At 36.4% G+C, this 24,373-nt stretch overlaps 1 protein-coding gene across 1 annotated transcript in view; it reads right to left on the bottom strand.

Annotated features, from left to right (window-relative positions):
* Positions 1-7,115: 7,115 nt before the first annotated feature.
* Positions 7,116-24,373, bottom strand: part of LOC135202577 (cholecystokinin receptor type A-like) — a 534,495-nt gene continuing 517,237 nt past the window's right edge. Inside the window, 2 exon segments of the mRNA XM_064232080.1 lie at positions 7,116-7,253; positions 16,650-16,767. Coding sequence (XP_064088150.1) covers positions 16,745-16,767 — 23 coding nt within the window. The 3' untranslated portion in view covers positions 7,116-7,253; positions 16,650-16,744.

The following is a 24,373-nucleotide window of genomic DNA, read 5'->3' as shown; positions in this document are numbered from 1 at the left end:
AGCTATAAAATGAGCAGTCTTCATGCCCTGGAGGGGGTACTAACGCCCCCTCCGTCCCACACGCTAATTATATAAATGCTAAGTCAATTTTTCCAGGGATTAATGCGTGCGTTGGCATTCGTTTTCCACAGTGAATTCCTGTGTTTCTCATCAGATATTTGTAACTTACGTCGGTAAGTTGGTAGCCTATACATCTAATTCCAATAGACCTGTTTCCTTCTCTATTTACCTTATCCTTATTAAGTTTGATTAAGTCTTCGTGTTTAGATGGCCAATTTTCTGTTTTTTTAATTACTTATTTATTATTTCACGAGAGAGAGAGAGAGAGAGAGAGAGAGAGAGAGAGAGAGAGAGAGAGAGAGAGAGAGTATTTTATTTCGAGCACTACTTAAGAGAGATTTGACTAGTTGTTATGGCATGTGAGGGACACTGGTCATCGAATCGAAGCAGGTAGACACGATGCGCTTTTTCGGAGAGGTACAAATCACAATGGATGCAAAGCTGTAGGACATATGGCAAACGCGGTTAAAAAAAATATTAGGGTAATGTTACTGGTTGGCACTTGAAGAATAACGTGCCCAAAGTCTTTTTTTTTATTATTATTTTTTTTGCGGTAAATAATAATCGGTTATCCGACAGTAAAAGCCTGTCAAGGAGGTTCCTCATTCTAAAGTGATAAAGTAGGCAGGAAACTTTAACTTTGCGTTACGAATATAAAAATAGGCCCATTTAACTGCGATTTCTTGCAAGGTTTAGAATAGGTATATGAAAACTAGAACTGGCATTGTCTAAAAATGAAGCACCAAAGGTTATTGAAATAAAGGGATTGTTAAATGTAGGATAAACAGATTTTATAAAACAGTCTAGTAAAAAGAAATATATAAAATAAAGTGAAGGTCAGTGTCGTGAAAAAAGTAAGCAACATAAAATAAGAGTTAAAAATTTGAGAGAGAAAAAGCTTCTTAAGTACAGATCGTCAGATACTCCTGTTGTAAAAAGAGTTAAATAGCGAATGATACAAAGCAAATAAGACCGTCGCCTCAGTGGCGTGATCGGTATGGTCTTGGCCTGCCACCCCGGTGGCCGCGAGTTCGTTTCTCGGGCATTCCACTGAGGGATGAGAGAGATGTATTTCTGGTGACAGAAGTTCACTCTCGACGTGGTTCGGAAGTCACGTAAAGCCGTTGTTCCCTTTGCTGAATAACCACTGGTTCCGTGCAACGTGAAAACACCATACAAACAAACAAACAAAGTAAGGAGTGTTGTAAAGGAGGCAATATTTTATAAAGTATGATCAGGAGCGTTTTCTATAAAGTCAGTCAAGTGTGAAATAATGTGCACCAATGAAATTATTTTGATAAACCGATGTAGCAAGAAAGTAATGATAAATTATGATATAGGGAACGTAAGTTTGGAATAACATTGGACTGAAAGCTAAAAATGTTGACGGTTTTTATAAAAAAAAAAGGCGCAAGAAGCAATAGATAATAAATTTATAAATCAGGAAAGGAAAACCATGGTATATTTTAGAATTCATGTAATATGAAATGCAGGAATAACTTTTTCGTTACAAAGTACATTAATTCAGGCTATAAAACCAGTAATAGGAAAAATCATACCTGACAGTACATAAGAGTACAAAGTGATTAAACAAAGAAACGGTAACTTAACGTAATGAAAACCTGTATTATGGAAACTAATACCTTACATTTTATTGAACAGGTATAGCTTGAAATGGTATCTTGCCGGTACAATGACAAATAACTTAGAAATTATGTGATAAGTTTGTTAAGTCACGATTACTTACATTAAATTAACATACTATAACAAGTAACTTAGAAAACTACGCTCTCGGCGTACTGTGAAACAATAATATACATGTTATTAAAGTATTGATAACTTCGACAGGGCTGCTAGTGTTTTATTACTTAAAAGTTGTGAACAGGTATAGAGAAAATTAACGTATAGATGATAAAATAGATAATTTGCCATATATTTAGACTGGCCTTACACTTGGCATTGTGTTAGGAAGTAACATACGAGTTGTAAAATTGTTATAAAGCGAGACAGTCTGTAGTATATCTGTTATAGGTCAAAACAACTTAAAACTTATAAAATGAAAAACAGATATAGCGACAAGTAACGTGTCACATATGACAGTTATGGTGATGATAATTTACGGGTAATAAAATCTTTTATTCTAAGGGGTCCACAATGATAAAATACTGTACGAGTTCGTGTCAACAATCTTCAACGACTCTTGTTTGTTTTTTAAATTCACCTCAGTACCAGGTTCAAAAGCTTTTTGTAAAGAGTTATAAATATTATACACGGACTCGTAACATTTTTTTTTATTATTGTGAACCCCTTAGAATATTATATATACTCTCGCGATAGAGAGTTTTTCCCAAATAAAATATGTCTTCCTGTCAATCTGATATTATGGAAAAATAACCGTAGTGATTTCAAACGGATGTTGAGAAACAAGAGATCACAGGTTTTACAGCTTTTATTTTGAAAACCAATAACTTGAGGGTTACAAGCAGTGTATAATCATAATAACTTAAAGGTTACAAGCAGTGTATCATAAGCAATAACTTAAAGGTTATACAACTGATTTATGGAGATTCTACAACTTACAGGATATGAACTAAGAATAATCATCAAGTAACTTACAAGTTATAAAATAATGAGTATATTGAGGAAATAACTTAAGGTTACAGGAGATTACTTAGCCTAATATGGCAGAAATTGAGGCTACAAATACCTTTTATTTGTAAAATCGCCTTCCCGGAAAACTGTACAAGTTTTAAACTTTAGCAGCATAACCTGAGCACACAGTTTACAAGACTGTTATAATCATAAGCAGTGTAATACAGGTTATAAACAACAAAACTGTAGGAAAGAAAGAGTACCATGAGGTTACAAAAATAAATAACAACTGGTTACAATATTATTAACGAGTAGCGTACAAGTTACAAAGTAATAAAACAGCTAGTTGTATATAAGTTCCAAAATTGTAAAACTACTAGTACAATACAGATTAAACGAGTACCATACAGGTGACAGAACTGGTAAAATAACTAGCACCACACAGGTTTCAAAGCTGATTGGGTAGCTGATCATCCCCAGGATCAGTACAAAAACAACCAGACATTTTTTAAATATAAAAACTGACGTTTTTGGCAGAAACTGTTGTTTAAATAATAATACTAATGGGTGCTACTTCCACTTGTTATCGACGCGTCACCTCCGAGGTGCTAAGTCGATTCACATAAACCGTGCATCTGATGTCTAGGTCAGTCCCTTACGAAACGCTCCTGATTGGCCGTTGATAAGTCAATCAAAGGGCTTGAAACTCCCAGTCTCTCTTGAGAGTTCACATGGGTAGGATCTATGTTCCACCTTTCCTGAGGTATACGTCTTTCAGGAGAGGTGGGACATACATCCTGCCTGCGTGAACTCTCGGGAAAGACTGAGAAATTCCGGACCTGTGATCGGCTTATCAACAGCTAATCAGGAGCGCCGTGAGGGATTGGCCTAGACATCAGATGTATACGGTTGATGTGAATCTAATAAAGAGACGGCGTCCCATTGGCCTTCTGCCATAATTAGTACCAGCACCTAGGTGGTGACGCTTGGATGACGAGCCAAAGTAGACCCCGCTAACGTTCCCCCGAAATCAAGAGAAAATCGAACCCAAAAAAGCAAGCGCGCTCAGAGAGCAACATTATGGAATACGTTCAACATTCACGTCAACCATCATATTCCCCCAATGATGGCGTTACATTTATTAACTACAACAGCGATTAAAATGGATTGAATGAATGTCTGGTCCACAGACATTGTTCCCACAACGGAAGGTTCTGTCTCCCATCTGTAGATGACGCGACAGACAGGTTTTAGGTTAATGGCAGTATATGCATTTTACGTGTAACCTTTTGATATAGATGACGTACAGTATTGGCGATACATTTTACCCTTCATCTTCCTTTATTCATTTTGCGTGATATATTTTCGCTCTTAATTTTTTTTCTAGATTTATAAGAGCATTTATTGATTCATTTTTAGGTTACCTTTCTTAAGCATTGGATCATACTTGAGATTTTATTCAGTGTATTTCATTAATTATAGTTTCTTATAAGCTTGAGTATTTTATCTCTCTCTCTCTCTCTGTCTCTCTGTCTCTCTCTCTCTCTCTCTCTCTCTCTAGGGAATGGAACGAATTTATTTCATTATTAGTTTCATGACTGCAACATAATACATTATCTTACACTTTCTTTATATTGTTCTGTAAAGGAGAGACTTTTTTTGATGACTTATAAATGCTGGTCTTAATTTCTCTTTTAATTGGTTATAAGTAATAAGCATTATCTTTGATCTAATATACGAGATTTGATAGATTACACGTAATATACATTACTTGCTAACAACGCTGATTCAAAAAATAGAATTTTTACACAATAGAATTACTATATATATATATTAGACAACATGCAATACTTAAGAATAGAAGCATATGAGTACGGGCTTGGTATGTATGTATATGTATATACTTATAAATACGGGAACAACGTAGATAAATAGAAACGCCGAAGATATCATCTTCGGCTTCTTAATCTAATTCTACCATTAAAAATATCTAAAAATTCTTATCCATATACGTACATATACGTATACATATATAAATATATATCTATGTATTTACTGTATATATCTATATCTTTATAAATACTATATAATAATATATATATATATATATATATATATGATATTATATATATATATAGATATATATATATTATATACAATATCTATATATATATATATATAGTATATATATAATATATATTAATAGTATATACTATATATATATATAATACATGTGTATGCGTTCTTCTGTACGTCTCCGGTTTCCATACCATGTGTTTTTTAATATAAGTAATTACTTTCCCGGAAATATAGTTACACAAATCATATATATTCTCCTCTAGAATTTTACAAACTGGGTTGAATTTACCTGTTTACTTTTAAAAATGCATTTCTTAGCTGACCTCTTAAGCATGACATTCGAATAGACTTTGCAGTTGCCAGATATTCTTACCTCGGGCCAGGCTCAAAAGACTATACAATTCAGCAGCATTCACGTTTTGAATAAGAATCATACAGAATTCGTGTGTGCTTTTAGTGCTACGCTGATAATGTTTATATTTTTTTCTGTAAAAAAATATTATGCCTTTCTTTTGTACTTTTATAATCATATCGTCAGTGTTTTTAAATAATGTCACTGGACTGAACTTGGTAAACTGTAAACTATCTACTCTTAACTCCTGTGACCGTTGATTGTTTTGTTAATTTTTTTTCCAAACTAATTGACACTGGAAGGTTACAGACCAGGGTTATCACAATGGTCGGTGCGCAATGTTTCTCTTTTGTTTTGTTTCATTCCATGTTCCCTTCCACTGATATTTTCTTAAACTTTCCTTCTCTCAGAGCGGAACGGAAAGGATTCTTTTGGTCATGTTTGATTATCTCTGCAACATTGGCGTTTTATCACTGTACTCAGAAGGTTTTCGTTATTCTAAAATATCAGATATTGCCTATCATTTTCTATGTTCACTCATGTTGCAGGGGAAGTTAGTGGACAATTTCCTTACCCTTATCTCAGTATTTCAACATTTTGGCGAGGTATTTTTTTTTATTAGAGAAATGAATATGAATATTGACCTTCACTTTTCATTTTCCCCGTAGTATATGAATGCAATTCATTATGATTATATGAAATATAAAATACATGTTGCTTTTTAGGATTGTTAGCTGAGATATCACTATAGTTTACATTTGGGTGAATAGCTACCAACCCTCTGCATCCATCGGTCCCTTTAGATAATTAGAATTTATTCACAAGTTTTGTTACCACAAGAGGCAAGTTTCTGCGAGCCATTTTATTTTCTAAAAGATTACCATCTGCTCATTTTACCCTGTTTTCCTTCGAAATGGAATATTGTGATATGTGTTAGGTAGATCAGTTGCATGCCTGTAGATACAAGCACTAGCACTTCATAGGTAAAACTAACAACTCTTAGTTACTTATTCACATTGTAAGTCACTCTCAGTCTAGATGTGTACTCAGTCAGTTTTGCAAACACGAAGATATGCTTTTCGATACTAAAAGAGTTGTGTATTTATAGAGTGTTTTGGTACATGAGGTTAATGCGTTCACACGGCGCTTTAAAAGCTCGCTACCAGTAATGCACAGTACTGAGTTTGTTTTTACTAGTTTTTCAAGAGCATTGAAAAAAAAAACTTGATTAGGTCACTCTGAAAAGTCACTTTGAAGGTGTCACGTCACTTGTCTTCCCTTTCTCCTTTGAAGTCATGAGAATCGACATATTTTCGTGTCATTTGTCATCCAGAGATTTTGCAAAGTACCTCCTCGAAATGTGAAAATTCTGTTTCTTTTTACTAACTGGATGAAAACAAGAAAGTTTAAGGTAATTCTGGTGACCAGATATTATGTTTTCCAGTCTGGGAAGGATGAAACTTATTCCCCGTTTGTAATGGTTGAAGTCTCCCATTTTTCCAGAACGTTTTGAGAAAGAGACGTTATAAACGGTCCATTGTAATTTCACATCAGTAACTAGAAAGAACAGACACGTTATTTCTTCCGTTTTAACTTATATATTTTTAGTAGACTTTCTACAAAAGGTCGCCGAAAAAGACCGTTCTTACGAAAGGAAGTCAGTATTACTTAGCATTCGACCAACGTTGTCACTAATCCTAAAAAAAGAGTGAAAAAAAAGAAGCCGTCCTCTTTACAGCATGTCCTCTCTGGAAGTGTAATTCTCAGCTTTCATGATGTCAAACAACTCGGGGTTGGGGTGGGGGTTGGGGGGCAGGTTGCCCTTACCCCTCTTATGTTTCCTTCTGCAGCAGCTGCAGCCGGACCCGCTGTCGCTGCTGAAGGAGGAGATGGAAGTCTTGGTGAGGATTTTCTTGAGGTTCTTCTGACTGGACGCCAAGGCTGGCCTCGCACCCGCCACACCGTGGCTCGTGGAGACGACGCATGCGCCGTTTTCCATTATGGACGAGCCTCGATATCCACCACCAACGCCGCCGCTGCCTCCGAAGCCATCCGATCTCGGTGGGTAACGCTGGGCGTTGCTGTGGTGATGGTGGTGGTGATTTGGGGTGGGGACTGATGTGCACACGTGACCTAGCTGCGTTTCGGCGTGTTGGTTTTCCCGACATTTCTGGAAAGGGGACGTTTTGGTTAGATTTTGACATTTTCTGGAAAGGTGACTTATGGTTAAATTTTGAAATTTTCTGGAAATGGAACGTTTTGGTTAGATTTTTGAAATCATCTGGAAAGGGAACATTTTGGTTAAATTTTGACATTTTCTGGAAAGGAGACGTTTTGGTTAAATTTTGACATTTTCTGGAAAGGAACGTTTTGGTTAAATTTTGACATTTTCTGGAAAGGGGACGTTTTGGTTAAATTTTGACATCATCTGGAAAGGGAACATTTTGATTAGATTTTGACATTTCCGGAAAGGGAACGTTTCTGGTTAATTTTGTCATTTTCTGGAAAGGGAACGTTTGGCTTAAATTTTGGACATTTTTGGAAAGGGAACGTTTGGTTAAATTTTGACATTTCTGGAAAGGGAACGTTTTGTTAAATTTTGACATTTCTTGGAAAGGTTGGGACTTAATGCGTTTAAATTTTGGACACTTTTCTGGAAAGGTGACTTATGGTGAAATTTTGACAATTTTCTGAAAGGGACGTTTTGGTCTATTTTGACTTTTCTGGAAAGGTGACATGGTTAAATTGTCCCATTTCCGGAAAGGGACTTATGGTTTAAATTTTGGGACCTTTTTCTTGGAAAGGAGAACCGTTTTGGTTAGATTTTGACATTATTCAAGGAAAGGGAACGTTTTGGTTTAAATTTTTGGTCATTTTCTGGAAAGGGGACTTATGTTAAATTTTGGACATTTCTGGAAGGTGACTTATGGTTAAATTTTTGACATTTTCCTGGAAAGGTGACTTAATGGTTAAATTTTGACATTATTTCTGGATTAGGTTTTGACTTAAAGGGTTTAATTTTGTTAAACCAATTATCTTCTGGAAGGTTGCTTATGGTTAAATTTTGAACATTTTCTGGAAAGGTGACTTATGGTTAAATTTTTGACATTTTCTGGAAAGGTGACTTATGGTTAAATTTTTGACATTTTTCCGGAAAGGTGACTTATGGTTATTTTGACATTTTCTGGAAAGGTGGGACTTATGGTTAAATTTTGACATTTTCTGGAAAAGGTGACATATTTTCATTTTGTCATTTTCTGGAAAGGTTACTTATTGGTTAAATTTTGAACATTTTCTGGAAAGTGGGGACTTTATTTTTGGTTAAAATTTTGACATTTTCTGGAAAGGTTTGACTTATGGTTAAATTTTTGACATTTTTCTGGAAAGGAGACTTTTTGGTTAAATTTGACAGTTTCTGGAAAGGTTTTGACTTATGGGTTAAATTTTGGTTCATTTTCTGGAAGGTGGACTTAAATGGTTAAATTTGACATTTTCTGGAAAGGTGACTTATTGGTTAAAATTTTGTCATTTCTGGTAAAGGTGACTTAATGGTTCAATTTTGGCCATTTTCTTGGAAAAGGTTGGACTTATGGTTAAATTTGACATTTTCTGGGAAAAGGGTACATATTTATATTTTGGTCATTTCCTTTGGAAAGGTTTTGACTTATGGTTAAATTTTTGACATTTTCTGGAAGGAAAGGGAACGTTTTTGGTTAGAAAAATTTTGACATTAATTTTTCTGGAAAGGAGGACGTTTTGTTAAAGGGGAATTTTGGGACATTATCTGGAAAGGAGAACGTTTGGGTTAAATTTTGGTCATTTTCTGGAAAGGTTGGACTTTTGGTTAAATTGTGGTCATTTTCTTGGAAAGGGGAACTTTTTGGTTCAATTTTTGGACATCATTCTGGAAATGGAACGTTGTGTTAAATTTTGGGACTTTTCTTGGATAAGGGGAAGTTTTGGTTAAATTTTTGGTTCAAATTTTCTTTGGAAAGGTGAACTTATGGTTAAATTTTTGCCTTCTGGAAAGGGGAAACTTTTTGGTCTCTCAATTTTGGACATTTTTCTGCAAGGGAAAGTTTGGGTTAAATTTTGCCATTTTTCTGGAAAGGAGACGTTTTGGTTAAATTGTGTCATTTTCTGGAAAGGGGACTTTTTGATTAAATTTTGAAATTTTCTGGAAAGGAGACGTTTTGGTTAAATTTTGACATTTTCTGGAAAGGAGACGTTTTGGTTAAATTTTGACATTTTCTGGAAAGGAGACGTTTTGTTTCGAAATGATTATTACGAAGTCTTTCTAGCTCATCACTGGTATTTGTTCAATCATCTTTTTAAGGAGATCTATATAAATGTTCAAAACAACATTATGGAGAGATTTTGTATCATGGATGAAGAAAAGGGAGGGCCTTGTACCCCAGGGCAAATCTGGGTAGATAGCAAGCTTCCCTAGGATACTCGTCACGTAATGTAGTGGTTGCATAGATAATAACATTTAATAAATAATACTGACATCATGAACATGAAGAAGAGGATTTTTAAAATTTGCTCCCTTGTGTGAACCGTGTAGGACCACCAGCATTTACTTGTAGGATACTGGAGGAAGGGAAATCTTAACTAGCATTTTGACTGAGGTTGTGTTTGAAATGATGGTATTGTGGGAGTGAATAAGAAGTCATATAGAGGTTTTATTATTATAAATATATGTATAAATTGAAAGAGACTCTCCGGGGTTGATAGTAAAGGAGAATCCCCGTAGGGGGTTAATGCCGTTAGTGCACCTCGTGCGTTGTACTGAAGGCATTATTACATAAGGTTCTTTGCAACATGCTTTCGACCCCTAGATGCACTCCCTTTCGTTTCTTTTACTTTACCTCCTTTCATGTTCTCTTTCTTCCATCATGCTTCCACCTCCTTCTAACAATTGATTCATAGTGCAACTGCGAGGTTTTCCTCCTGTTACACCTTTCAGACCTTTTACTGTCAATTTCCGTTTCAGCGCTGAACGACTGCATATAGGTCCCAGTGCTTGGCCGTTAGCCTAAATCACATATTCAATCAATCAATCATAAAGGAAAATGGGTAAAAGAAGACAAAGGTGGTTTTGAAACTGACGCAGTGAATAGTCAGAATTTACAAGAAAGCAAGAGGGAGTGGAAGTGGTACTTGGGTGTGACACTGATGAGGCAGAACACCTTAAGCATAAACACACGCTTAAGGGCGTGTTCTGTCCTTGTCATGTCAAGTACTCACACCACTTGGGGTTCTCCTGCTCTCTTGTAAATTTTGCAGTTATGTTGATCATTCATCTTGCCGGTATTTCCAGTCCTTCTTCTTCTTTAAATCCCTTTCAATTATTACCGCGAGAGTTTCCTTTTTAAAAAGGAGGAAAAAACCCAAAGTTCAAATTACTATCTCCTCTGTGGATTTCTAACGCACCCCATAGTGTCATCTTTTCAAACACAGCTGAGAGAATTTGTGCTGAAATGAGAAGTGAAAGTTGTGCAAGGTTACGTTGACGAAGATGGACAAGCAGGGGGAAAGGACACGGCAGCATTTAGAAAAATAACAAGCAGAAATGAAAGAGGTTAGAGGTGAGAGGGACACGGCAATCCTTGACAACCATCTTCAGAGCTTGCCCTGCAAGGCACTTGTTGATATATTGCTATCATCATTAATGCCATGTAACGCCATTTAAGTCTTTCCTGCTGTCTCAGTCTATTTGATTTCCAAATCTTATTTATCCCGTTGACTTTTAACTAAATTCCAGCTCAAGAGAATCCTTACTGGATATCATTTTTCCGAAATATCTGAAAGAGTCAGCCTCAGGATTTCTCCAGCTAAGAATATTTTCCCTCTTGTTTTTCTTCAACTTATTTTGATTCCCATCTCTCTAGATATGTATGTGTATAATACATTCTGTTGGCATCACCCGCATATCCCAAGTCGTAACTGTATCGTTACTCCAAATTAAACATTCTTTTCCATCTTTGACCAGCTCACAAAAAAGATAAAGTAACATTCCCTTGTAGCACCCCACTGTTTCTCGTAAATTCTCTTGAAAAGACCCCATCAACGTTAACTTTCCGTCTGCTTCATTCATGTATAATTTTGATATTGAACAGGAATGCCAGTGATGCAAGACCTTCTACCTTCTATGATACTGGTCTGTGCACGCTGACAAATTGCTTTATTGTAATGTACGGAATCCATCAGAAGTTGATTTTTAAATTCCGTACATAACTGTACAATGTCCTAACACAAATATTTGATCAGTTCAACTTATGCTTTTTCTGAAGCCAGCTTGTTTATCTCTTCAGCTTTTTATCGGTTACTGTCTTTAGTGTATTGAAAATCGGCAAACTGCAAATACTCTCTATAGTTGGCACATTCAGTCATGTCACTGATCTTTAGTACCTTTGCTGTAACTTCTAATTCGTAAGCATCAGGCTCTGTGCCCTAGTAGTCACATATTCCGCACAACACAACAGCCTTAGGTATTTAGTTTCAGCTAAAGTCATCTTCGCAATGATAAGCTAATGTTTTTGTCTCCTCAATTTCTTTGATTTTTTTTTTTCTGTGAATTTATTCAAAATACATTTAGGTCTTATTCAGCTTCTGGTATATTTGTCAACGTATCCCCTCATATCTCTTATTTATGACTTCATAAAAATATTTTGCCCAACGTTGCCTTTCCTCTTCTAATTTTGTTATTGACCCATAACATTTTTGACAGGCGTTATCCTATTTCACTGTTCACTAAAATGTTTTATTAATATTTCTGTGGTTTCCTATTCCAGGACCAGTGCCACTCCATGATTAATGATTTTGATTAAATATTTTATTAATAATTCTGTGGTTTACTATCTTAGGACCAGTGCCACCCCATGTATTAATGATTTTGATTAAATATTTTATCAGTAATTTTGTGGTTTGCCTTAGCACCAGTGCCACTCCATGAATTAATGACTGTCAGAATCATTAGCCAAATTATTCTTTCTTATCTTTTCTTGGTCTTTGTTCATCTTCACTATCCAGACTTCAGCGCTTAGCATGGATTAATTTACATTCTTCAACTCGTAACTAAATTTGTCTCTATATATCTTTTGCTGCAGGATGATATCCTTTAATGTATCCTCAGTCTATATATCCAGTACCCAAGGTGCCGATCTTGTTACCCCATATCCCAGTACTTCTTTTTTAGCAAATTGACACACACACACACACACACACACTAGCAATGGGTGACTTACTTTACCACTAGCATGTGTATGTAGTGCAAGGGTTGAATAAAATGGTATGTTACTTATATTTTACTGAGATTTCCTGTTGGTAATACAATGCCTACTTTTGTGATGGTTTTACAAAATTGGCTTGTTTCAGTGAGTTGTGGTGAGAGGGATAAAGCTGTTCATGTCCTTCAGGAAGTAATGGTAATGGTGGATTTGCTCCTCTATGGCCTTACTGATCGGCCTAAATAGTACTATGTTGGCAAGCAAGAAGAGGGCAGTAGTAGTGGTGATTACTATGTTAATGGCCATCACTTGCATATTTACGATATGGTTATGACTGATGATAATGGCCATAGTGTTGATAATAGAGGCGTTGTTTGTGAAATTGTGGCCAGAATTGTTGCTGGTTAGGGAAGTTGGGGAGTTGATAAAGGTGCAAGTGGTACAAGTGTTCGGACGCCTGTGTGCCACAGACACCACTCACGTCACTTCCCCCACCCACCTGTGCTGCCTTCGTGAACTACTGATCATGGGTGACGAATAAGGAATTACTACTATAATATCCAGCCCTAGCTGTATTAGTTGAGTGCTGATTATTTTTTTGTCATTAGGCCTACTCTTATAAGTATTAGTTGAGTGCTGATTATTTTTTTGTCATTAGGCCTACTCTTATAAGTATTACTATAACTGTTACAGAACATATATGTAGCTATTACAGAACAGACATATATTGAATGTAACCTTCAATATTGAATGTAACCTTCAATATATAAGAATTGACAGACAAAACAGAATGGTTGCTGGATGAGTTCATGGTGAGCTCGAGAGTTAGCCTGATTGTTTGCCTCCACGAGTAAGGAAAGGGGCCACTGTTTGTGTTCCTGGTGGTTTTAAATTGAATTGAATATAAGATTCAGGCCAAAGGCCAAGCACTGGGACCTATAGGGTCATTCAGCGCTGATACGGAAATTGACAGTAAAATGTTCGAAAGTTGTAGGAGGAAACGAAAGGGGTTGCAGGTAGGGGCCGAAGGCACGCTGCAAAGAACGTTAAGTAATGCCAACAGTGCACCGCATGAGGTGTACTGACGGCACTACCCCCCTACGGTGCACAGTGGTTTGTATCACAAAGCGAATAACTGCCAGTTAGCTTTTAAAGTTAAGCTAAACATTTTACAAGAATCTTAAAAATTAGAATGATGAATGTTGATTATGAAGTTAAAATTAGTTAATGATAAGGGTAAATACTATAAGAACAAAACTGCAACAGCAAATACGTTCTTGCACAAACAACTGAGTGATCCGAGATGAAAATAACCAAGTTAGAGTAAACAGAATATTAATGAACTTTGACATCATTTTCTGGTGATTTTTAAATTGGGGTACCTTTGTTTATCGTCATCCAGGCCTTTATATAAATAAGCGAAATGGGTCCATTCTTTGGGGAGATGCATAGCATCCCTGGGGTTGGGACTTGCCGTCTTGACCCTCTCTAATCTTATCCTCATTTTTGACTGCATGGATGGGTAGTACTCTCAAGTCATTATAATCAGTTATATAGAAAAGTCAAGGCAGCTAGAATATAAATTATTTAAAAAATCTGTTATGACACAAAAACTCGACAGCCGTCCACCAGTATCATGGAATTATTTTGCACAAGTTATACACATACATACGTATAAATGGATATATATAATATGTATATATTATAGATACTGTACATATAGCTATATTATATATATAGGTATATATATACACACTTATATTTACTCTCACTAGATAACATTGAAAATCTAGAGATTGGCTCGATAAGGCCTTTTTGTGTCATCGCTGTCAATGACGTTTTCTTTGTTCACACAGAAGCAGGAAGCTTTTCCCGTGATTGGCTTCTTGGTGGCTGTATAGAGAGGAAGCTTTTCATACAGATCCTGCACTTAAGAAGCGTCCCTTTAGAAATGACATCGTCATTCGATCGCTGTTTTACCATCTTTTATCGTCTTTCGATCGCAATTTTATCACCTTTTATTTTATATAACATATTTTTTACTACGGTGATTTTCCTCAAGTTCTTCATAGTTGATCCTTATGGTGTTAGATTATTGTTGCTTTTTTTCGCTAAGTTCCTTTGCTATACATTACAGGAGTCTTTTATTATCCAGTAATTTTTTTTTTTCGAAAAATGTTTTCGTGTTTTCCTCAAATACTCCTTTTGGTGCTTGGAAAAAATTTTTCTTTTATCTTTTGTTTTTACCTTTCTTTTTCTAAAATTTAGGTAGTCAGTCATTTCGTTTGTTTAAGCGTTAAGTGTTTCGTTTATTGTTTATTAATAATAGTTTAGAAATACGCAAACAAGAGTCGCGCCTTGTTTTAGAAATGCAAGTTTGTATGCACTCGATTGGATTGGATCACCTGAAAATATGGTTATTCCTAATGATCATTGCGTTATTTTTTTTAATTCATTCTATTATATTTGCTCATGTACAATGCAGTGTTTATGCATTGGCTTTAAAAATTGTGTGTATAAACGCTATTTGACCTGATAAACACTTCCTGCATATTCTGATTTTTTGATGATGGGCACAAAGGTACTGCGTAGGTTCATGCTGCGGCCAGTCTGTGCGCTGAATATGTTACATTTGACGCTTGAAACTATTGTTGTTTGTCGGGCTAGGATCGTGGCATTTTAAACTGGGACTGACTATTTATGTATTAAACTATGACTGCTTGGAGAGGGACGAAACACATCAGTGTGCGTCACGGTCAGTCTGTCTAAGGCCCCGTACACACGGTCGAACTTTGGTCGACGAACTTTGTCCGATGTGACGTCAGAAGCGGAGAAACAGCGGGAAAAGTCAGAACTTTACCGCAGTTTCTCCGCTTCTGACGTCACATCGAACAAAGTTCGTCAAGCAAAGCTTGGCCGTGTGGACGTGGCCTTAACCGTTATGTTTCACAGTAGTTTTGTGCATGTTCAAAACTGCGGTGGAATTCAACTGTGACTTGGCAGTTCGTAGTTAGTTGGCAGTGAAGGAGTCGGAACCGATTAGGTTTATAGCTTGGTTTGTTGTGTGCTGTCAAAATGGGTCAAACAGCAAAAATGACATGCATGGACCAAGACCAAATTTTGCTAGTAACATTAACAGTGACATGTTACGAAAAGTACAACTCAAGCAATAAAGGAACAAAATTCCTAAAAGAGGACGGGGAAGTCAGTTTGATCGAATCCACAGAAACTAATGTCTTTCATGACAAACATGCGGCCAGTATATTGAGATTACGCCGGCCTTTAACTAACATGGGATATTAATCATAGATCAGGTTGTGACAACACGAATTATAGGCGACCACAACTCGACCAGAACAAGACAATTTGAATGAGATCACTTGCCTTAGTTTGAGCTGTTTGTTTGATGAGTAATTGTAACTATGTCGCTCTTGTTTGACCATTGACGTGTGTCAGTGTGCAATACACCTTACTTTCTCTTTCATTAGCCATCCATCCTCTTTGGCATCCTTACTACCAGCTATGCAACTTCATATACTTTACCTTCACCAGGTGAATCCAGTGAGGCCTTAAAGACCTGACTCACTGCTTGTGTTTAAATACATTATGATAATGAAACTGAAGCAGAAAAGGAATCTTTTTCATCTTAGTTTTATTATACATCTCTCCCAAGCTGACATATTCATTAGAAGTGACTTAGTTGTAAAATGGAAAACATTTAATGTACACTTCTTTTATAGATAGGATAGTGTCATGGCTGTGGAAAGTGGTGCATACAGTTTTAAATCTTCCCAGGGCAAGAAAAGCTACCACACGATGTGTCGAGATACATAACTCTCTTACAAGCTAATTTTCATGTACAAACCATTGCCAGCAGAGCAAAAGATATGAATTTAGTTTGTTATTGTTGTGAAGTGTTAGATATTTTTGAGATGAAGTTGTATTGAAAACAGTGAGGTATGCTGACTTCGTGCACTGTCATTATTTTTATTTTTCATTTTAACCTGGGAATCTATAAGGTTTGGTTCCATTTTACATAAGCACTGTCCGTCGGTCTTTTCATACATCCAAGATCTGTTTAAATTGGACTGATCTCCAGGAAAGATATATTTGTCTTTTACCTTAAAAGGAGCATTGATACTTGCAGTTTTTCCTCACAAGATAATGTTGAATGTGCACTAACAGTAAAAGATCTTCTTGTAAGTTAATTTGATTCTACTGAAGTTTCATGAAAAATATTTTAGCACTACAAAACATGCGCAGTTGCTGAATCTTAGATTAAATCTGCATGCAGGAACTTAGCAAGATTGTGCACTGTGCACTACCATCCATACCTTACAGACCAGGTCAGCAGCATAGTTGTTCATGGTGTGGTGGTTGATGTCCTTATTGGCTGTGTTGGCGACCATCCTTCCAGAGAGGGACTGGCTCATGGGATGCTTCTGGATGAACCTGGAAATTGAAATGCTTTATTTTTCTTGTAATCCTTACGTTGGGCATTCATAGTTTCAATATATTTCAGAAATAGGTGTAGCCTTCTTTAAACTGTATATTGGACCATGGTTTTTACTGCCGTAAAATTTATGAGAAAACCCACATCGACAATTGCGCTCTTGTTCCAGCCATTTAAACCAGGAACTTTCGATTTGGATGAACCTGTGCTCCTTGACTATTTGTGGTTAAGTGTTAGATCTCCCATTAATACGTCAACTCACACGGACCAGAAACCCGTGTGACCTCTAAACTTACAAGTCAAGATCCTAAATGTTAGGCCCCGTCCACACGGCCGAGCTTTGTTCGAAGTGACGTCAGAAGCGGAGAAACTGCGGTAAAGTTCGGACTTTTCCCGCTGTTTCTCCGCTTCTGACGTCACATCGGACAAAGTTCGTCGACCAAAGCTCGACCGTGTGGAAGGGGCCTAAGGGGTTTCAACGTTCACCAAGTACAATTTATGAAGAATTTCTCAAGAAATTAAAAGGTAAACTTGTGTTTGTTGTCGTGAAAGTAGTGATTCTTTCAAGACAAGGAACACAACATTCATAAGCTGAAGATATTTGACGAAGAAACATGGACGACTTAAACTTAAAAGATTTCACTAACCTAACCTAAATAAGTAATGAGTTTTTGAGTATTTTCTCACCAGGCATCAAACCAGTGTTTTTGAGCCACGATACTGTAATGAATAAATGTGTATCTACTACTTATTCACCGCATACTGAATGTGTGATTTCTGAGTGTTGGAGAGTCCATTTCACCTCTCAATTTGGTTTTCTTTCGTGTAATGTCAACTGCGGATGATGGCAACATATGGATGATTTACTGTATCCTTTTCTCATTTGGACATTATCTCTCAACGCCTCTGGGAATCATATGTTATTAGTGTTATTTCTGAGCTGTGTCACCAAGCGGAACTGTGGCAGACGCATTTATAACTTTTATTTTAGTTCGTTGAATGACTCCTACTTCTAGAGTTTGTGTTTTTTGCTGTATAATCTTTGCTCCCGAAATTTTGTTCGGAGGAGATTAACCTAGGAGGTGGGTTAAGGTTCCTTTTACCGTACGTCCGTTCATATTCCCTTTCTTCCATCGTGCTTTCTTTACCCTCTCCTAACAATGGTTTCATTGTGCAGCTGCGAGGCTTTCTTCCTGTTACACCTTTCAAACCTTTGTATTGGCAATTTCCGTTTCAGCACCGAGTGACCTCATAGGTCCCAGAGCTTGGCCTTTGGCCTAAATTCTATATTCCATTCTTCTATTCTGTTCATAGGAGATTAAGTGGCGTGATAGGTATGGTCTAGACCTGCCAACTCGGTGGCCGCGAGTTCGATTCTCGGGCATTCCATTGAGGTGTAACACATATGTATTTCTGGTGACAGAAGTTCACTCTCGACGTGGTTCGGAGGTCACGTAAATCCGTTGGTACCGTTGCTGAATAACCACTGGTTCCATGCAACGTAAAACACCATACAAACAAAGAAACAAACTGGGAACGTTTGCTTTTTCGTAATGCAAACATTCAGATTTTCACTGTAGAAAAATGTCCATTGGATAATAAAAGAGGACGGTAGGATTTTTTCAAATGTTTCATTATCATTTATTTTTATCGAATTTTACCCCATATTATGAATTCAAGTTCAGTTTAGGTGTTTCCTTGTTTGCTATGGATGAAGAGTTTTTATCGTAATTTTTAAAATTAACAACTACCTTGGCCTTTGCCTGACATTCTGCAAAAGGTTGGACACAATGTAAGCTTAGGATTCAATTGTAAAACTGACGAAGACAGGTGTATGATGGGATCTTCTTTGTATGAACAGGTATGTCCTTCGACACTCATTTATCACTGAAAGCGTAAATTCATCATGGAAAATCATGGGGGACGTAACACACTTATTCACGGGTTTTTGAGTTTGCGTATTTGTATATTTTTTGACCAGTGAGCAACACCCTGTAATCCTACGGATGAAGATAAAGGCAGCATTGCAGCCATTGCCAAATTAATCCTCTTAACGGGAGGGTCAAGGATAAATGCATTCGTAACAAAATCCGTGTGATATGTATAATAATTATAACTACGAATAAATAAAATATATTGATTGACGTCAAGCCATTTCCCTTAACAGTGGGTGTCTCCAGAAAATAAACGACAATAATCAGTCACTACCATGACGTCAAGCCATTTCCCTTAGCAGTGGGTGTTTCCAGAAAATAAACAACAATAATACATACGGTCAAGCTACATGGACGTCCAAGCCAGTTTCCCTTCCAACAGTGTGGGTGTCTCCAGAAAATAAACAACAATAATCAGTCACTACCACATTCATACTTTTAACTGCTGAACTGTTGGTGAGATCTTTGGGCAGAAAACGTGAGCAATACGAGGCGTTTCATACATCTGCACTGAAGGCCCATCATCAGCATCTAAGAACCTTCTACAGACTGTGCTGTTCACCTCGGTCTTGTTGCCACTCTTGTGCATCTTTGATACGAAGACCCTTTTCCAATAATCTCCACGCTTTGCTTTTGTGGGTTTCCTCGTATTCCCAGCGCCTCAGTGGCGTGGTCGGTTTGGTCTTGGCCTGCCACCTCGGTGGCCACGAGTTTGATTCTCGGGAATTCCATTGAAGGGTCAGATATGTATATTTCTGGTAATAAAAGTTCACTCTCGACGTGGTTCGGAAGTTCACGTAAAGCCGTTGGTCCCGTTGCTGAATGACCACTGGTTCATTGCAACGGAAAAACCCTATACAAAAAAAACAAAAAACAAACAAACAAACCTCTCGTATTCCCCCCTTACACTTCCAAATGTCCACTTTTCACCAATGTTTTGTCCTCCATTCTCTCTGTGTGACCGAACCATCCCGAAACACTGATTGACCTCTTTACCTCTTCAATGTATCTCCAAATATCTTTTAAAATCTTCAGATATCTCATGTACTGCACAAACAGTTCAATTCAACTGCTATAACCTTTTTTTTTCATATGCATTCAACATCACACTTCACTTCCATAAAGGAGAGCATGTTCGACGGTCCTTCCTTATAGTCCTGCCTTGGCTTGCATAGACTGCACACGTCTCTCCCAATTTTTTCCCCATACTCCCCGCTTCCTTCTTTATCTAAACTATTCTGTGGCTGGCCTCTTCACTCTCCTTGCCATCATTTGTGATAGGTGGCAGAAATACTATTATGAATAAACTCCTCCATATTACCCTTTATGTCTCCAACTTCCTGGTTTAATTCTGTCCCCCTACCGTAAATTGCTCAATTTTTTTATTCAGTAATCATTTCACGCACTTTCATTAGTTTCTGCAGTTTTCTTCATTGTTCATTATCAGATTTATCTGCGAGCTGCAACTACTAAAGATACCATTTACGGAAAAGTTTCCCACCCCATAACTTTGCATCTATACACTTGAGTGTCCTTTCTAATTTCTTTTATCACATCATTCGTAAAGAACATTTACACCGAACGGTCTCTCCCAGCTACGTAAACTAATGCATGGTTCGCTTCCACTCTAAATATTTTTAATTGTTTACGGCAGTCTCTCTTCTATTCCATACATTTTTAAGTTCCACGCACATTGCCTCCGTCAGTTCTGTCATATGCCTACTCTAGGCCCTTACGTGACATACGTTGTTTTCCTTTGACTTTCAAACTTCTTAACTTTAATTAACAATGCTTGATCTACGCTGTCTGTGATCTGTCCTACTCTCTCAATAAAGATCCTGCTTTACATCTTTGGTATAATAGGTAATTTTATTCCCGGTATATATATATATATATATATATATATAATATATATATATATATAGATATATGATATATCTATATATATATAAATATACATATGTATATAAATTATATATATGTATGTAGTATGTATAAGATATATATTATAATATTGTATGTAGTACCGTATATATATATATATGCATATAATATATATTATATATATATATATATATATATATATAGACAGGTATATCAGTATCAGTAAAAAAGCGTAAGTCCCAAAAGTGTGCGTATATTTCTCCAATTACACAGATTTTTTTTGTGGAACTGGACGTTCAAATTTTGAATTTTACCCACAAGTCTGGTATAAAATAATGTTCATACTAATTGTCCCAAAGCTTCAAGTTGTTAAGTCCTTGACCTCTCAGGTATTCTTTGAGGTCGTCTGACTCCATCCAACTCTTGTGTTTTGCTGATTATCGTCGTTATTCTCGTGCCTATTGTGCCTGTGAAGGAGAGACACAGGAGAGGCGGCACAACCATTGAAGGTTCATATATATTTCTGTAATGACCGATTCCCTTGGTCTTCACATTTCCCCTGTAATGAGGTCGGGTTTAGCAATATTTGCGTTGCCGACAATGTCTTGCTTTAAAGATAGCACAACATCTTCTATTATCCTCGTTATGGACTCGTTGCGACGCTTAAGAATAACACGGGCATTATTAGAATTTCGTAATAATAGCATGGCTTTTCTCCCATAAGTGGTTGAGCCACCAAACAGCAATTATTTCTCTTTCTTCGCGCTACGAAAATGTACCCTTTCTGTCTCATGAGTGAGCGATCTCTCTCAGAATAGCATTCCTTGTAATCCTATTGTTCCCAATCTGTTCACGGATTGCTCTGCGTTATGTTATTTTCTAAAGTATTCGTGTATCGGACGCTGATGTCATATCTGTGCTTCTTCTTGAATTCGCCGTCTTAAATGTCCGTTAGCTCCTTCTTGAATGGAAGCGAAGGTGACAAGTTAGAATTAGGCTTCTTTATGTCAGAGCTGTTACAATGAACTTTTCTCCCTTTGCTTCGAAAATGTTCTGCATAGTATTTAGGTTAGCATAGTATCTTAAAGTTCTGAACCCAAAAGTGAATTTTGTAAACAAGAGCAGGGTCGATTGAACGATATGCCCGAAAGAACAATTTCTTGAGAACATTTACTCCACTTCTACTTCACTATATGAAAGGAAACTCATGAACATTTGTGATAGTACCTGTGATCTTTCTATGCAGTCAGTTTAAAAGGTGAATTCACGCTTTCCCGATTTACACCTAAATTGAGAAACGGCAACGCGTTTTTTTTTTTCTTTTGAAAGAGTAAATTTAATAGGGGGAACATAATCATTCGCTAAATTTAAGAATCATATAAAAAAAACTTTATTTATAAACAAATTGGAAATGCCGACTAACTATCCTATCCAATTTCCTGGTTTTATTTCCGTAAGCAAATTCTTAGCACAAGTTATTCAAAAAAGGAAAAAAAAATTCCATGCATGAATTCACCAGAACCGGGGAAGCGATGAACCATTATAGAGACGACCTTTCTCTGCTGATAGGAAACTTATAAACTGTCAATTCGACAGAGACCACCTTTATCGATTCACCAAATTTACCAAAGGTGGTTTTGTTAAGAAACAACGTCTGACCTGGACGTGGTGAAATCCATACTATGCTACTACACTACCCTCAACCAGTTCGCCTTGTATTTTACTTTTTTAATTTTATTTTTACCAATTAATTTATTAATTTATATATATTTTTTTTAATAACTGCTCCCTTTTTTTGTATTTCCTGCTATCCTCTGAAACCTCTTTCAAATGCACGCCATATTCTTCAGAAACTTGAATTTCAAGTCAGTGGCCCATGTAGGCTTGCTCCGTATTAATATGGATTTATCTTTCATTCAAACATGCTTTATTGAATATAATGGCTGAATTTACAGAATTGATTTTATGCAGAATTCTGTCAATTCTTCTGATGACTTGCTTCTCTGGCACACTTGGTATTTCTAAGCAGCTCTCCGATGTTGAAGTCATTAGAGGACTTGAGAGAATTCTGTATAAAATCAATTTTGTAAATTCTGCCGTTGTAGTCAATAAAATAATAACAGTAATCATAATAGTGAAATGCTTCAAATAGGAATTAGAGATTAACTATCAAACTATGAAAGATGAACTAATGTTTATAACGGTTTTTATGATTTTTGTTTTTACTTGACGTAAGTGTTATCGTCATTTGAATGTGTACAAACCCAGATAAAGTTATTGCGTCTTTTGATATTTTGTATATGAGAACGACTCCCAAGCTTGCATAAAATTTTTGGGTAAAACTGTTACTAACACTGCGAAATACCATTCCTCTTAACACATATTGTAATGAATAAATTTCTCTTGAAATGAAAGTGATTTATATTCCACATTCTTTCAATAAAATGTAAATCATGCACACCCTGTGAAAAATTCATAGGATACTTGTTGAATCATGTAGGAGAGGAAATAATTATGGTGTTTTGCGGAACACTCCAGGGAGGAAATTCATGGTATTCTTTTTGATTTTATGTAAGTACGGTTGTGGAAAAACTTTAAAATTTTTTTTTATATTTTTATTTAGTGTTGTCGTTTTTTCGTTTTTTTTCCCTGCACACAATTTATCCATTTTTAAGACCTTACTTATAGTCACTATAAACTAACGATGTTATTTAAGACTCTCACCTTCCTTCTAGATTAGAGGAATCAAGCCTCATGTATAGTACCATGATGCAGTTTTACGGTTCAAACTGATGCGTTAAAAGTATTAATGAGGTAATAACCAACAGTAACAAACATGAAGTGAAGTACTCTAAACAACCATTCTTACGCATTTTAAGCGGTATTTTGAGTGAATTATGTACAAAATATGTAAAATTACAGTCAAATGTGCACTGTTGAGTTTCATTTGTGATGTCAGTAAGGATAAAACCACGGATTTACAACTTAAGAATGCATTTCAATTTAACCATATGCCCCCGGGAATTCCATTCTCTAGCTTTCACCAGTATAGGTAACGAAATGTTATTTTATTGCTATGATTACAACTAAAACCATGAGTAAGAGCGATCAACAGTTCATATATACGCGATTAGTGTTCAGGAGACTGTTAATTGAACGCTGGGAAGGAAGTGTGCAAGGGAGGTTAGAGGTGCGCCATCATAGGGTAGGACGCCATATTGGATTCAAAATTGCACTGGACACTCATTTTGTGAAGACTTCAGATGCCTATTTTAGTTCATATGACAATTAAATAGAAAGTGAAATGGTGAAAATTCAGCGATCGATGTATGGTCGTGGGCGATATTTTATCCAGTGCCTTATATATTCATCTATCACAAAATCAAAACCATATGAAAAAAGGGCATGTTTTTAAACATTGAGTAAAGCCCACATTTTTAGTAAATGTACATCAAATATCACGTGTGATATTTCACCATAACATTTTTCACTTGCAGCCACTCTCCTAGCACAACAACTGCCCAGTGCTATGCTATGCACATTTAGTTTGTTTCTGGAACAAAGCGAATTGATATGAGTATGATACAAGTTTCAGCTGAACATATTTGACACTGAACAAGCTGTTGTACCATACATACTTTTAAGGAACTGTTGCCAGTCATACAGTTGCTATACCAGTGAATCTTATACATGTATGATACAAGTTTTAGATGAACATGCTTGATACTGAACACCTATATATCTTATATCATACTATGTCATACATAATTTTAAGAAACTGTTGCCA

This window comes from Macrobrachium nipponense, chromosome 30, assembly GCF_015104395.2.
Source record: "Macrobrachium nipponense isolate FS-2020 chromosome 30, ASM1510439v2, whole genome shotgun sequence".
Taxonomy (NCBI): domain Eukaryota; kingdom Metazoa; phylum Arthropoda; class Malacostraca; order Decapoda; family Palaemonidae; genus Macrobrachium; species Macrobrachium nipponense.
This window is presented reverse-complemented; position numbering and strand designations above follow the sequence as displayed.